Source organism: Megalobrama amblycephala, linkage group LG10 (assembly GCF_018812025.1).
Source record: "Megalobrama amblycephala isolate DHTTF-2021 linkage group LG10, ASM1881202v1, whole genome shotgun sequence".
Classification (NCBI taxonomy): domain Eukaryota; kingdom Metazoa; phylum Chordata; class Actinopteri; order Cypriniformes; family Xenocyprididae; genus Megalobrama; species Megalobrama amblycephala.
Window position 1 is genome coordinate 28,740,470 of NC_063053.1, and position 16,244 is coordinate 28,756,713.

At 36.4% G+C, this 16,244-nt stretch overlaps 2 protein-coding genes across 6 annotated transcripts in view; both read right to left on the reverse strand.

Moving 5' to 3' along the window:
* Positions 1 to 232: 232 nt before the first annotated feature.
* Positions 233 to 3,653, reverse strand: LOC125277296 (cytochrome c oxidase assembly protein COX16 homolog, mitochondrial). The gene is made up of 4 exons (XM_048205660.1): positions 3,378 to 3,653; positions 2,751 to 2,828; positions 2,513 to 2,581; positions 233 to 1,250 (listed from the first exon to the last, which is right to left on the reverse strand). Exons 1-4 carry the CDS (start codon positions 3,438 to 3,440, stop codon positions 1,137 to 1,139), a joined length of 324 nt encoding a protein of 107 aa, XP_048061617.1. The 5' UTR covers positions 3,441 to 3,653; the 3' UTR covers positions 233 to 1,136.
* Positions 3,654 to 5,617: 1,964 nt separating this feature from the next.
* Positions 5,618 to 16,244, reverse strand: part of actn1 (actinin, alpha 1) — a 40,962-nt gene continuing 30,335 nt past the window's right edge. For 2 of the 5 annotated variants that reach the window (XM_048205647.1, XM_048205646.1), the window contains exons 12-21: positions 14,421 to 14,571; positions 14,223 to 14,331; positions 13,885 to 14,025; positions 13,168 to 13,350; positions 12,847 to 12,981; positions 11,766 to 11,945; positions 11,534 to 11,680; positions 10,008 to 10,073; positions 6,478 to 6,636; positions 5,618 to 6,393 (exon numbers count right to left, since the gene is read on the reverse strand). In XM_048205647.1, the coding sequence (XP_048061604.1) occupies positions 6,235 to 6,393; positions 6,478 to 6,636; positions 10,008 to 10,073; positions 11,534 to 11,680; positions 11,766 to 11,945; positions 12,847 to 12,981; positions 13,168 to 13,350; positions 13,885 to 14,025; positions 14,223 to 14,331; positions 14,421 to 14,571 (1,430 nt within the window). In that variant the 3' untranslated portion in view covers positions 5,618 to 6,234. Of the gene's footprint in view, positions 6,394 to 6,477; positions 6,637 to 10,007; positions 10,074 to 10,309; positions 10,391 to 11,533; positions 11,681 to 11,765; positions 11,946 to 12,846; positions 12,982 to 13,167; positions 13,351 to 13,884; positions 14,026 to 14,222; positions 14,332 to 14,420; positions 14,572 to 16,244 lie in introns of all 5 variants that reach the window. The other 3 variants (XM_048205645.1, XM_048205644.1, XM_048205648.1) reach the window with 2 other exon arrangements.

Here is a 16,244-nt window from a genome sequence, read left to right on the forward strand (position 1 = left end):
AACAAAACAAAAAAATTGGTTGGGTGACAACACAGGTGCCAACTATTAATTACACGTTCAAATTAAGTTTTGCCAGAAAAAAACAGTTTTATAAAACGATAAACTTTACATTTTAGCCTTTAAATCATTTTTCACAAAAAGTATTAGCAAATGATAAATTATAAGTAGCCAATTTTATCTGCTCCATAAACAAGCCCACATACGCTACCTTATTATCCGAAATGTTAAGATGTTTAGAATGCACATTCGTTTATTTTCCATCTACCGGTAAAAATTTACAACAAAAACATTTGGTCTGATTTTCGCATTGGTCTGAATAAAAATGGCAGACAGGCTGAATGAAAATGTAAATCCCCTCTCTGACAGTAGGTGGCGCTTATGAAACAGGGGAAAGCTGTTCCACAGTAACCTTTGTAAACAAAGCAGCACTGCGTTTATAAACACTACTTTAGGCATTACACGGAGGGAAGATGTAAAGCAGTTTGTTCCCCCATTATACATTAACAGAATTCATTCATTTATATATTAGCACAAAACAAAATCTATGCTGCGTGCTGCGCGAGACCGTTGCTAACTTTGATGAATTCTGAACAGTATTTACCGCAAGCATCTTTTTAAATCGTGATAATCAAAAACAGTTTTAATGTACAGAAGGTCATTCATGCATTGTGTCTACTACCATTACACTGTACAGCACTCATCCAGCATGTGCACAGGCACCACTGATTCTGTTTGCACCACTGAAAGAACATGGGGGTAATGTATTGTCACTCAAACGCACTAATGGGTCTTGAGTTATGCATTACTGTGAATGTGAACTGACAAGGTAACACATGGCATAATAGTTAGTTACAGCCTGCCTGATGCCATAAATAAGACACTGTACAGAGAACATACTATACGTATACCCAGCCACACAATCATAAAAGTATATTAGGAAGTATATTTCCACAAAAAAAAAAAAAAAAGTGGCAAGTGTAAGCCAGTATAAACTAAATTGGTAGTTTCTGGTCCAGATATAATAAAGTATAATCGTGGTGATATATTATGCAGTGACAACAACCAAGGTATACTGCACTGGTTTAATAAGTGTCTTACATCTTTGTGCCAGTAGGGGGAGTTTAAACATTAAAGTTCTATGTGCCTTTATTGAGCCGTGCTCGCTGCTGCTCCTGGGACTCCTTGGAATCCTCCCAGGGACGAGGGCCACGAATGTTCTTCCATCCACCCAAGTCCATCTCTTTCAATTTCTGCAGCAACAAAAGAGATTACATTACTTTAAAATTAGGATTTTTACCATAGCCACAAATTAAATTAAAAAATCAAAGCACAAACGCTAAATGGCAATCAAAAGCCAAGAATAAATGCATAGAAAATGCATTAAACTTCTAATCAGGTTGTTGATAAATTAATAAACGGCCTTATTGCTACAGTATAAGTAAAGAGATTTCTAAAAATGCCGTTTTAAAAAGTCTCAAGCTCACAAAAGCTGCCTTTTTTGATAAAAATAGAGTAAAAACAGTAATATTGTGAAACAACTTTTTAATAATTATATTTTTTGAAATGTAATTTATTTCTGTGATGTAAAGCTGAATTTTCAGCATCATTACTCCAGTCTTCAGTGTCACATGATCCTTTAGAAATCATTCTAATATGCTAATATCTGTAAAAACATTTCTTATCATCAATGTTGATTTTTTTTTTTTGTTTCAGGATTCTTTGATGAATAGAAATCTCAAAAGCACAACATTTATTTGAAATCTTTTGTAACATACAAATGTCTTTACTGTCATTTTTGATCGATTTAATGCATCTAAATAAAATCTTCATGACCCCAAACTTTTGATCGGTATTGTACTTATTTACAAAAGATGAGCTGAATTAGTGGAGCGTTTGTTTATTTGTTTTAAATCATTCATGGTGGACCAGTGTGAAATCTAATATAAAAATGGCTTATAATAACCATACTAAACCTTCTTGGTTCCACTTGAGGGCGCTATTCTACTACTTGCCTGGTAGAAGAAGGTCACATTTAATGACATTGTAACTTCTTATAAGGCTAAAAATAAAGTTTGAAAGTCAGAGAGAATCACCATTGCAGTATAATGACAGTGTGTTTTTGCAGTGCTGTGGACAGCCTCAACCACCCACAGCCTAAAATGGAGATGCTAAATGAACCAAGTGCCATCTAGTGCACTTAGTTGGGACTAAACAGCTAACTAGACACTTTCCATCCAAAATAACTTATAGCACACTAATTGCCAGGTCAGTCAGTCTCACTGGGGCAACCTAGTGTTACGTGTCCTGCTTGACAAACTGCATGACAAAATTGTGATTACGATTCCTGAGTCACTATGCGCCAGATCCAAATCCAAAACCATTGCATTTAACAAGCCAGATGTTTAACCATTAGGCTTACCACAAACTCACAACCGAGTAAACATAGCTTCCATTCAAAACATTATAGCACCATAAAACATTACAGATTCATCACTCTTGCTCTCATTATTACCTCATACTCTTCCTCAAGGATGACAGACTGTTTTTCAGTGTTCACCCGGGCTTCCAGTGCGGGGTCCAGCTAAAACAAACATGCCAAAAAACAAGATAACATGAAGAAAGTATAATAAAAACAACCTGTTAAGAGGTTGTATTGAACAGCAGAAATCAGTTCTGGCTGAAGTTCTGTCCATTTGACAAGTGACCTGTAGATGGAGAGATTGTGTTTCAGATGCTATAGCTTCACATACCTTCCTTTTGATCTTCTGTGCATCATACCTAATCTGAGTGAATTCTCTCAATCCAAACGACCCTCCTACGACCAGAAGCTTCAGAAAATATTATACAAGCATTAAATACAAGCATAAGCACCAATATTCCTCATTATATACAGTCTTAACAAAACTACTGATTTTACAAAAGGCAGAAACTAGATAGGCTAACAGTGGTCAACATTGTTAAGAGAACCTATAAAAGTGTAAATATATATTGCACATTGAAAAACTGCACCAAAAAAAAAAAAAAAAAAAAAAAAAAAAATTATATATATATGCCAAAATCTGAAACCTAGAACTGAATTATTTGAGAATATACTACTGTAATTTTATTTATTTTTAAATTAATTAATTTAGGCATTAATTCATTTACATACGTTTTCTTTTTACTAAACTTTCATCAAATATTACTAATATTGGACAAAAATTACGTCACAATAAATATTCAAATATAACCTCAATGAATCAACCGCTACAGTACTACTACTATTACAATTATTATTTAAATCATGATCTTAGTCTATTAATTACTAAAGTTTATGTCACACACAAATATTTAAAACATAACTATAAAACTTGACGAAGCTACATTAAAAGGCTCACCAGCATCGGGATCCCATATTTCACTGTTTTGTTCTTTTGCAGTTTACGAACTTGATTCCACATGTTTAGTTCATGAACGTCATTTTACAATTGCATATATTACTCAGAATAAAGTCACCACTGACTTCACTGGGCGCAGCCATGTAAACCCAGCAGTGTCGTACAGCTTCATATTCCGTCCGTGTAGAACTAAGAAAAGAGTAACGGGTTCCACTTTAAAAATGAGAGCATAGATTGAGAGATAAAATAATTTACTGTGAATAATTACTGCTGAAAGCACCTTATCATGTTTAATTATTTTAATTATAAAGGATTTTAATTATATTAGCATTTTAAGTATTTCTAGATAAAATTTCTAGATAAAATTAGCATGAATCTTCATGCCAGACGACATCATAATGAAACTCATGAAATCAGAAAAAGAGTTTGTGGCATTATGTCTGTTAGCTTTGAGAGTCGAGACCATCTGTATGCTTACTCTCTAAACTTGGACTTGACAAAACGCACTTCTCATATGAGGCCATGTTTCAGATTCGAAGCAGTTAAAATGAATAAGTAATCTCTTCCTAGTCCTGTAATTTAATATAATTTAATTTAAAATTAAAAACTAAATCATTGTCATGTTTTTTTTAGTAGCCTATGTCACAGGTCAAAGAAGGGTGAACGGACAACGTCGCAACTAAAAACAAAAATGTTGTGTGAACAAAGCGTCCAGTTTTTTAAATGTCTTAAAACGTTAAAGAAATCAATAAGGGAATGTTTTCTCTAATTTTTCCATTTTGCAAGTATTATGGTAACTTAAAAAAAAAATGAGTGGAAAGTAGTAACGTTTAAAAATATTAGACTTAACGTTCAACTAAAATGTTAAAGAAAACGTTCCATGAATAATATATAAATTACATTTTTTGTGCTGTTTTGATAACTTTATTAAAGACCAGATAACTCTGAAAAAACGTTTATTTGTTTGTAACTTTTTCTTTAATTAAAGTACTTCATCAACTTTATCAAGGAGATATATATATAGGAAATATAGGAATTTGGTCCTTATATGTATGTTCTGCCACAACTTCTTGTTTAAATAGGAAATGTCACTGTTCTTGCCAATAAGTATCATGGGTTCTCCACAGATATGACTGATGAGTTGAGTAAGCGTGGTAATAAATAAATTAATTTGTCAAAATGACAGTTTTGAAAATAATATGCGTAATTGTTCTTTCCTTTTTACATTTTATTAAGTATCTTAAAGGGTTAGTTCACCCAAAAATGAAAATAATGCCTCACCCTCATGTCGTTCCACACCCGTAAGACCTTCGTTAATCTTCAGAACACAAATTAAGCAAAGCCGTTCAAACTCTCAAGGTCCATAAAGGTACTAAAAACATATTTAAATCAGTTCATGTGAGTTCAGTGGTTCAATATTAATATTATAAAGCAACAAGAATACTTTTTGTGTGCCAAAAAATAAAAAAAATAATGACTTTTCAACAATATCTATATGGGCTGATTTCAAAACACTGCTTCATGAAACTTCTGAGCTTTATGAATCTTTTGTTTCGAATTAGTGACTCGGATCTCCTATCAAACGGCTAAACCGCTGAAATCACACTCCGAATCACTGATTCGATTTGTAATGCTCCAAATCAGTGTTTTGAAATCGGCCCATATAGATATTGTTGAAAGGTTATTTTGGGGTTTTTTGGCGCACAAAAAGTATTCTTGTCGCCTTATAATATTAAGATAGAGCCACTGAACTCACATGAACTGATTCAAATATGTTTTTAGTACCTTTATGGATCTTGAGAGTTTGGCCTCACTGAGACATCGGATTTCATCAAAAAATATCTTAATTTGTGTTCTGAAGATGAACGAAGGTCTTACGGGTGTGGAACGACATGAGTAATTAATGACATTATTTTCATTTTTGGGTGAACTAACCCTTTAAGTTCATAGAACACATTTCTCCTTCATACATGCAATTAAAAAAACACAAACACGCAACTGTGGTTGTTTCTTTATTTAAATTTTCATAATTTTTTAAAGTTTTTTAATAAGGTGAAGAAAAATACCTTTTTTTGTTCTGTATAATAAAATATGTTAACTTTATTCCTTTATGAAGAGGAAAAAACACAAAATAAGAAGTAAAAATACAGAAAACATTCCTCTGGGGGAGGGAGAGTTTTTCAATGTTGCGCTTGGAAGCAGAAAGGGGAAGATCTGTTCATGAAATCTGACTCACCGTCACAAGAGAATGATCAAGCATTTGCCTCATGTAAAAAAAAGCGTATCAATTGTAACACATGGTCATGATGTATCACATGGTTCACAGGTCACAACGATAACATAATGCTGCCTACCACGTGCTACTGTGTATATTTGTAACCGTTTGTTGCATATTGTATGTTTGCACAGAGAAAACAGTATTAGGCATTCACGTCCTGTTTCCTTTTCTCTCCTTCAATGCGACATACTCAATTACGACTTCACGGGGAAGTAGGATCTTCTGACAAGCATGTGAAGGCAGCATTAAGCTTCGTCTTTGTGACACAATTCCCAAGACAAGCAAGACAGACTTCATGAACACGGCTGCAAAAGAGCAGGAAGTCGTACACACAGAAAGGCCTGGGCTGATAGGAGGATACAAAAATGACTGAACATTATTGTGTGGTGCTGATGGAAGCTGCTCTGATTGGCTGATCTGGGACCAGGTCTGCTTGCTCTGGTTGTTGGTGCTAGATCAGCACTGAAGAGCCACTTTTACTCTCAAAGAGTGCGAGCTATGTATATGTGTGTATGAATATGCGTATTTGTGTGTGTTTGTATCAGAAGGCAGGTTGAACCCACATCCAGGGCTCATGGTTCAGAGGTCACTCTCCCCATAGAGGGCGGTGGAGAAGGACATGTAGTCAAGAGCTCCCGGGACGGCGTCAGGGCCGGTGTAAGGCGTCATGCGGGCGATGCAGTACTCGGCCTGGTCAGGGGGGAGCTCACGCCTCAGCTCATCCGCCAGGATATAGTTCTGCACCAGACCAGAGTTATTCATTTAGTTATTCATTTAGACATTTTAACACAGGACAATGTCTTGTGAATGTTATATATGTACCTTGTCTCCAGCAAGGACTTTAAACGACGCCATGACCTGATCAGCGGTGTCCGTGTCGGCCGTCTCGCGAGACATAAAGTCAATGAAGGCCTGGAATGTGACCAGTCCCAGTCTGTTAGGATCCACAATGCTCATGATGCGGGAAAACTCCGCCTCTCCCTACAGAATAGAGAAATGCTGCTTAAAAATCACTGAAAACAATATGAAGGGTTGTTCCTCACTGGGTTAGCATAGCTGATGCTACTTTTTTACTAGGAATAATTAAATAGCTCTTTCTTTCTCAATAACTCTACCAGATTAGAGATTATATATTAACAATTTAATCCATGGAAAGCTTAACAATTTATGCTTCATTAGATCTTCCCATGTTAACTTTCTGCTTATGATTTTCATTCCATGGGGATTATAATTTAGTTTAACTCATTTAAATCCCTGGACTTTTCTTTACCAGTTCATGCTACTTTCTCCAGAAATACTCAAGTAATTTCTCAAATTAGTATTAATATTTTTAACCAAAACTAAAAATTTGCTTTTGGTAATTGAAAAAAAGCTGAAATAAAATAAATAATAAATATTAGATGAAAAACTTAAACTAAGGAAAATTCTGTTGCCTTGGCAACTAAATAAATAAATGAGTGTATGTTGAAGTACTAAAATAGCTAAAACTGAAAATAATTCATTAAAACCATGTGGAAAAACAAAACAAAAACTTATACAAATAAACAAAAGCACATAAAATTACAAAAACTTAAAACTACAATGAAAATATACAAATAAAAGCTAATTCAAAATATTAATAAATACTATAATGTTGTATAAATAATACTAAAATAACACTGAACCACATAGATGTAACTAACCTAGAGTTCAAGAAATCTGCCCTTAACCACATAACTCTGCCTTACCAGTTGGCATGCATGGAGTTTATTACCATATTATCCATCTTATTTTTCAATGCAGAAGTAAGCTATTTCCTGTGAAAACTGTAAACTGTAAAACTATTAGCGCTACAATCCAGTGTGTTTGAGTATAATAAATTAAAGGGGTCATGACATGGATTTTTTTTAATGTTCCTTGAGGTTCACTTATAATGTTAATTAAGTTTTTTGCACATATAAATATGCAGAAAAAAAATTCTTCTGAAATTATCCTTTTTAAGGTGCGGCTCCATTAAGGCTAGCCAGTAAACTGCCACTGTTATGACTGGCTGCTTCATCTGTCAACCAAAGTTTCTTTGCCAAATCTCCATTACACTGTGCCTCGATTACAAAACAAAATGCTCCGAACAAACATATAATCCTTCGACGCGATCTGGGACGCCATTAAAAATGACATACACTTGTTCTGGATGCTGGGATCTTTCTGAAGTCTCTACAGAGACCCAAAGGAGCTGTTCAAACTGAACGCGTCACAGAAAACATTCTTTCACTCTTCCATTTGTCCTGTTGTCGACAGACTTGAGTTGGATAAGTGGATAAGTCAGAAACTGAATGCACTGTATACTGTATCAAGTGTAGACAGTGTCAGTGATTATAATGGGTTCTCTTTGCTTTTGACACAACATGACGCTTACATCCAGTGTAGCAAATGTCAGCCATTAAGTGCAAAGGGGTGGATTTACAATCCCTCTTCTTGTATTATGTAATGAATTGTAGTTTTCTTAAAGGTGCCCAAGAATGCTTTTTCACAAGATGTAATATAAGTCTAAGGTGTCTCCTGAATGTGTCTGTGAAGTTTCAGCTCAAAATACCCCATAGATTTTTTTTAATTAATTTTTTTAACTGCCTATTTTGGGGCATCATTAACTATGCACTGATTTTTTCAGCGCGCCGCCCCTTTAAATCGCGTGCTCCCTGCCACACGAGCTCTCGACTATATTACAGCGCATTTACAAAGTTCACACAGCTAATATAACCCTCAAATGGATCTTTACAAGATGTTCGTCATGCATGCTGTGTGCATACATCGAATCATGTGAGCAAAGTATTTATTTTGATGTTTACATTTGATTCTGAATGAATTTGAGGCTATGCTCTGTGGCTAACGGCTAATGCTACACTGTTGGAGAGATTTATAAAGAATGAAGTTGTGTTTATGAATTATACAGACTGCACATGTTTAAAAATGAAAATAGCGACGGCTCTTGTCTCCGTGAATACAGTAAGAAACGATGGTAACTTTAACCTCATTTAACAGTACATTAGCAACATGCTAACGAAACATTTAGATAGACAATTTACAAATATCACTAAAAATATCATGCTATCATGGATTATGTCAGTTATTATTGCTCCATCTGCCATTTTTCGCTGTTGTTCTTGCTTGCTTACCTAGTCTGTGCACAGATCCAGACGTTAATACAACCTTTCCTTGTCTAATGCTCGAACATGGGCAGGCATATGCAAATATTGGAGGCGTACATATTAATGATCCCGACTGTTACGTAACAGTCAGTGTTATGTTGAGATCCGCGTGTTTTCCGGAAGTCTTTTAAACAAATGAGATTTACATAAGAAAGAGGAAGCAATGGGGTTTGAAACTCAATGTATGTCTTTTCCATGTACTGAACTCTTGTTATTCAACTATGCCAAGATAAATTCAATTTTTCATTCGAGGGCACCTTTAAAACCAATGTATCGTGGTTGGGGCCTATGGTGCCATGATGTAAAACTATTTGTCGATGTCTTGTTCTGGAGGCAGGCATATGCAAATGTATTTGCCTGTGTGAGGTCACATGTTACCCAATATCAGAAGGAGCTGTTTTTGGAGCTTGATTAAATAAATGCTTTGTTTATAATAAGGAGGACGTTTTAAGCTCTGAAATTTACAGGATGTTTTAATGGTACAAAGACCTCTTAAATGTCAAAATATCAATGCAAATTTGATTTCTCATGTCATGACACCTTTAAAATAATATGATAACCTATATCAGTTTGCAGCAAGCAGCATAATGGACTGTTTTTGAACATTCAAGTTACAAGTGGCCACACCTACTCTTACATGAAATATAAGGTGGATTCAACATAATAAATCTATGTTTTTCAAGGTTATACCATGTAGTAGATTATACATCTCTGTTTTACCACTTACATCTTCTACTTATAATGAGTTATATTCCATAGGGATTGAATTAGGCTACAATCCATGGACTTTTTTGCTACTTCATGCTACTTTTTACAGAAATACTTTTTCAAATAACAACCCACATAGATGTACAGTAACTAACCAATAGTTCAGGAAATCCGTCCAAAACCAGATTATAGCTCTGCCTTAGAGAACACATGGAGATTATAACCGCTTTACCATATTATACCCCATGCTGAACATAAATCTATAATTTTCCAGGTTATACCATTTAGACTTAAAATCGGTTTTACTAGATTAATCCAGAGGGATTATAACTATCAATTTACCCATATTACAACACATTCAACACAGATTATATGATTTACCGGTTCATTATCCATGGGGACCTAAACTCTCAGTTTAACCTGATCACAACCCATGGAGATTTGAACTCTCTGCTTTACCATATTATAACCCATGGAGATGAGGCAGGCTCTGAAGTCTTCTGCATCCATCATGCCTGTTCTCTTCTACAGGAACCCACGAAGGACAAACAGAGCCAGGTAATAGTGGAGAGAAAGATGAAGAGCAGAAGAGGATGGGAGGAGTATAGGTGAAGGAAGTCATTTTAGAGGAAGGGTTGAGAAAAAAATTGGAAAAAAATAAGACAAGAGCATGAAAGGAAAAAGGAAAGAGTAGAAAGGAAAAAAAACAAAAAAGTGTGGTTAATGGCAGAACTCCCTGGCTGGTGTCGGTGTGTGTGTACCTGTGCGTCGTTCCCGATATCGAAGCCCAGACTGATAAGGCAGGCTTTGAACTCCTCAGCGCCCAGTGTGCCCGAGTGGTCCTGGGTGTCAGAGCCGTGGGCAGGGTCAGAGGTCAGCAGCGTGGACATGCAGCACACACATGGGAGGGGTGGGGGAATGTCATGCAGACATGTGGAGGGGGGGGAAGAGGGTCCATGCAGAAGAGAAAAACGAGAAGACAAAAGAAGAGAAAAGTGCACAAACGTTAGGACAAACTGTGCAGTACTGTGCTGTGAGTCGGGGGGAAGTGACTGTGAGGACAGATCTGATATGTGCTGCTTAAAATCTGGGCCTGCTGTGCTTGGTTAACTGTGTTGTGCTGTTTTAACGATGTTAAGGTGTCTTGGGCGGCACTGCGTGGGTTTTTAGTGCAGCGTTAGGTTTCAGCATGGCAGCCTGTAATCTGGGACATGTGTGGGTGATATATACTTTAATTCCATTCTATGCAAATCAGGTCAATTATACAAATGTATTTCTATGAAAGTCAAAACTCAGATACTTGTGCATTTTGGTCATTTTGACTGCTTGAGATAACAGATAAGTCAAGTATTTGAGCATAACAGTGACTGCAAGGTACCAGGGTTGTGGTCTACTTAGAACTGAAATAAAATACTTTTAAAAATTTGAAATAAAGGAAGTAGAATTAAAATCAATTGAAATTCAAAGAAATTCACATTTCTAAGTTTGTAAGGCTTAAAAAAGCCTTTTTTAAACATTCAGACAACACTAACAAAGTTTATCTTGCCCAATTTAACTTTTTCTTGTTAAAACAACAATTACTGAGATAATAAGTATGGCGAGATAAACTTGTCTAGAAGAAAAACGGCTTTTTTCAGAATGCCATTATCTGCTGAATTTCTTTAAATCACAATTCAGTAAATTCTACTTTCTGTCATTCCAATTTAACGTCCTGTGGCGCATGATTAATTAAATTCAAATGATAATTTGCACTCTGAAAGGGAACAAATTCTGAGAGTCTGCAAGGTACCACCTAAAGTATTGCAGCAGCCAATCACAAAATTACATTTTTTTTATGTTTTTAAGTAAAAATAAAATAAAAAATCAAGTCATGCTATTCTCTGTCGGTAACAACGCAGATGAAGTGACCAAGTTGCCGTCTCAGATGTCCTTTTGCTCTTAATGATGTTAAACTGTGGTGTTGGACTGTGCAGTGTAATACTGACTCGGTCGAAGTGGTTGAACGAGGCTCTGAACTCATTCATTTGGTCCTGGCTGATGCCTTTGGCGTCACGGGTCAGAATCTGGTTCTCGATCTCATTAATGGTGCGAGCGATGGTAGTGAGGAGCTGCTCCCAACCTACACGAATGTGCTAGAAAAAGAAAAGAGATGTCAGGAACATACTAATGCGCTACAGGGTTTGGAAGTGAGTATTTGAGAGTTTTTGTGTGTTTTACCTCCATTGTGTAGTTAGTGTGTTTGTTGTCAAATATAAGTGCTTCCTGTATTAGTTGATGGTCTCCCTCTAGCTGGTCGATCTTTGGTTTGTAGTTTACGATACTCTTCTCATACTGTCGCAGGTGGGTCAACTGATCCTCCAGGGTACCGTGCATCTCAATAGAGATTCGGCCAATCTCCTAAATATAGAACATTAAATAAGATGACAACTACAGTTCTTCCTGAATCTCTGCCTCAGTGTCCAGGGTTTTCCCTGCAACTATCTTAAAATGTATGACTTAAATAATTGAGGGTCTGATGAGGGGGTCTACACATAGATACAATTAAAATACTTTAACAACCTTACTTACATAAGCCTTACTTAAGATTTTATTTTAGTTTTTTTTATTTTATTTTATTATTTATTTTAGTGTCTACTTTGCTCCAAATAATTATTCTAACAAATAATAACTTATATATCCTATATAAAATTATCATGCAATTAAGTAATTAAGCATTTTAACAATTAAATAACTGTAGTTAAATGATTGTAAACGGTAATTTTTTTTATGTTTTTGAAGAAATCTCTGTATATTTGATCAAAAATAAAGTCAAAACAGTAAAAAGTCAAAACTATTTAAAATAACTTTTTTTAATATATTATAAAATGTTATTTATTCCTGTGATGGTAAAGCTGAATCAGTGTCACATGAACCTTCAGAAATTGTGTGCTGCTCAATAAACATTTCTTATTATTATCAATTTTGAAAACAGCTGTGCTGCATATTTTTGTGGAAACTGTAATACATTTTTTTTCAGGATTCTTTGATTAACAGAAAGTTCAAAAGAACAGCATTTATTTGAAATCTTTTGTAATGTTATAAATGTCTTTGTCACTTTTGATCAATTTAATGTATCTTTGATGAATAATTTTTAATTTCCTTTAAAAAAAAAGTTGCCCTAACCCCAAACATTTGAACATTATTGTAGTTTGTATGTTTGTAAACTACTCACCAAGGACATTTTTGACATCTTTTCTCAGTTCTGACAGTACCATAAGAGAATGTGATAAATTTTCAGTTAATTTAGCTCATGTCCCACCTCCATCTTGGTCTGGATCCAGGGCCCAATAACATTTGCCTGATTAGCAAACTGTCTGCGCAGTCTCTCGTTATTCTGCTGACGAGCGTGTTCTTCGATCAGGGCCTGATCTCTCTGGGGTACCAACTGCCTCACCTGAGAGGAGAGAGAGAGAGAGAGAGAGAATGGGAGAGAGCAGTGTGGAGATGAATTAAGCATCTCTTCTTGTACCCATTTTACTGTATATATATAAACATATGTCATATATTTTTTGGAAAACTCTTGATTCCCTTCTGTTTCTCCTGCTCAAGTCTATTTTCTGAAGCAGAATTGTGCTCAAACCTTATCCCATTTGGCATTGATCTCCTGGGGGTTGATGGTGGTGTAGGGGTTGGTGCCAGCCATGTTGACGTGGTATGTCTGCACAATTTTAGCAATTTCATTATGGATGCCCAGGATGGCCTGTCGTTCCTTATCAGCCTCAGGCAGTGTGGCTTTAAACTGCTCATGGGCTGTGCTGAGTCCCTGATAGACACACACAAACACACACACACACACACACACACACACACACACACAAAATAACTTGATATAACTTTCTAAAACATTCCTCCTCTGCAACTTTTCAATTTTCACTCTTATATCAACTTTTATGTGAAATGCACTAACACATTTTACAGTCACAATTGTAATCCACCAGATGGATGGATGGACAGACAGATGAGATAATTTCTCAAGTTTTCCGCTCATTCGCACAACGACACGCAGAACATGCTGACTTCATATTCAAAGACTTTGCCTTTTTGTGGTTTTATAATCATAGACACTAGACTAGTACATCTTGCTATTTGATTAGGTATACAGCCCTACTTTTGATTCATTCATCCATATTTTGCCAAATTCCATGACATTCCACATTCCACAGTAAATTCCTTTTTTATGACTGAATTGCACCATTCTGTCTTTGTTGGGACAAGCAGGCAGGCAGATTAGACAGATGGATGGATGGATGGATGGATGGATGGATGGATGGATGGATGGAAGATGAATGTGCAATACCTGTATCTCCTCAATAGTGTGGACGATGAAAGTGTCCTGCAGGTCCTCCATGGCTCCCTCCATCCAGTTGTTAAAGGGTGCCGCCCTTTTGGCGAACTCCAGGTACAGCTGATCAATAGTTTCCAACAGTTTCTCGGTCCTCTGAGGGAAGAGAGATAGAGCAAAGACACACACATATGAGTGCAGTGCACTTACAGCACAAAACACACACAGTAGCAGACAGTATATCACCAAAGAAGTGATACAGCCATTTTCCTCTGGTCAGAATAAATTCAACGTGTTTTACCTGTTCCAGGTGTTTAATTCAAGATGTTTTACCTGTTTTTCAAGTTTTTTACCTGCAAGGCCTCGCTGCGTTTCTGAGTTAAAACTCCCAGTGAATCCCACTGATCGCAGATCCGCTGACAGCGAGCGTTTACACTGGGAGAGTCGTAGTACTCCAACTCACTAAAGAGATAGAATAGGTGTTAGAGTAAAGCTATTAAACTACTTCAACAAGCATTATCTGAATCAGGTTTGTCTGTGTGTTTACTGACTTAAGCTCCTGTGCGATGGCAGCGATCTGTTCTACTCTGTCCTGATGAGCTGCGAGGTCACTCTCAAACGCCTCGTGCTTCTTCAGCAGAGCTTTGATCTCTGAGAGGGATGCCGTCTCGTAGTCTTTCTCCTGCAACATCTCCTCCTTACCTACAGGGAGCAGCAAAGATCAGCCATACCGTAGAGAATGAGAAACAATTCTTTAAACAAAAAAGAACATCCCTGTGTCCCAATGTGCATATTATCCATCCTAAATAGTATGTGAGATTAGAATAAGTGTGTCCCAAAGCATAGTATGTTGAAAAGAGTATACGAAAAGGCCCCGGATGATCTACTCTAATGGCTGATATTGCCCAGAACCCACTGCTAGTGGAGGATTTGGTTTAGAACTACAAACGTGAATAAAAAGAACTACAAACATGGCAGATGTTCGCAAGACCAACAATTAGTAGAGACACCATGTAATAATCCATATCTAAACTGATTAAAAAATGATACGCATATACGCAAATTGTTACGTTTTTGATGTCACTACCGGGAAATAACCTGATTTATTAATAAAGTCTTGTAAATGCTGTTGTCGGGTTATTGGTTTGCATGTAAACCCAGACAACAGTTTATTTCAATAAGCTGATTTTTGTGAGTTATCAGTGTACTGGTGTGCATGTAAACATGCTCAGTGTTGTTGTTAATGTTGTGGTTATTTCACCAGTTTCCTTTGTAAATTCGGTTTAACGACATTTAGTTAAAGGTGCCCTAGATTCAAAAATTTCATTTACCTTGGCATAGTTAAATAACAAGAGTTCAGTACATGGAAAAGACATACAGTGAGTCTCAAACCCCATTGTTTCCTCCTTCTTATATAAATCTCATTTGTTTTTTAAACGACCTCCAAAGAACAGGCGAATCTCAACATAACACCGACTGTTATGTAACAGTCCGGGTGTACGCCCCAATATTTGCATAATGCCAGCCCATGTTCCCAACATTATGAAAGGCATTAGACAAGGGCAGCCAGTTAACGTCTGGAGCTGCACACAGCCGAATCATCAGACTAGGTAAGCAAGAACAACAGCGAAAAATGGCAGATGGAGCAATAATAACTGACATAATCCATGATAGCATGATATTTTTACTGATATTTGTAAATTGTCTTTCTAAATGTTTCGTTAGCATGTTGCTAATGTACTGTTAAATGTGGTTAAAGTTACCATCGTTTCTTACTGTATTCACGGAGACAAGAGCCGTCGCTATTTTCATTTTTTAAACACTTGCAGTAGCATTAGCCGTTAGCCGTTAGCCACGGAGGACAGCCTCAAATTCACTCAGAATAAAACTTTAACATCCAAATAAATACTTTACTCACATAATTCGAAGCATGCATACAGCATGCATGACGAACATCTTGTAAAGATCCATTTGAGGGTTATATTAGCTGTGTGAACTTTGTAAACGCGCTGTAATATAGTCGACAGCTCGTGTGGCAGGGAGCACGCGATTTAAGGGGGCGGCGCCGAGTGTAAATCAGTGCATTGTTAATGATGCCCCAAAATAGGCAGTTAAAAAAATTAATTAAAAAAAATCTATGGGGTATTTTGAGCTGAAACTTCACAGACACATTCAGGGGACACCTTAGACTTATATTACATCTTGTGAAAAAGCATTCTTGGGCACCTTTAAAGGCACAATCTATATTTTTCGCCACTAGGGGTTGCTAAACTCTTCAAAACAATAACAAAGGCGTAGATTGATGATGCAGTGAATGAGCTTGGAATCATGGAACTTGTCGTCATGCTGACAGATCTAATAATGTTTATGGATGA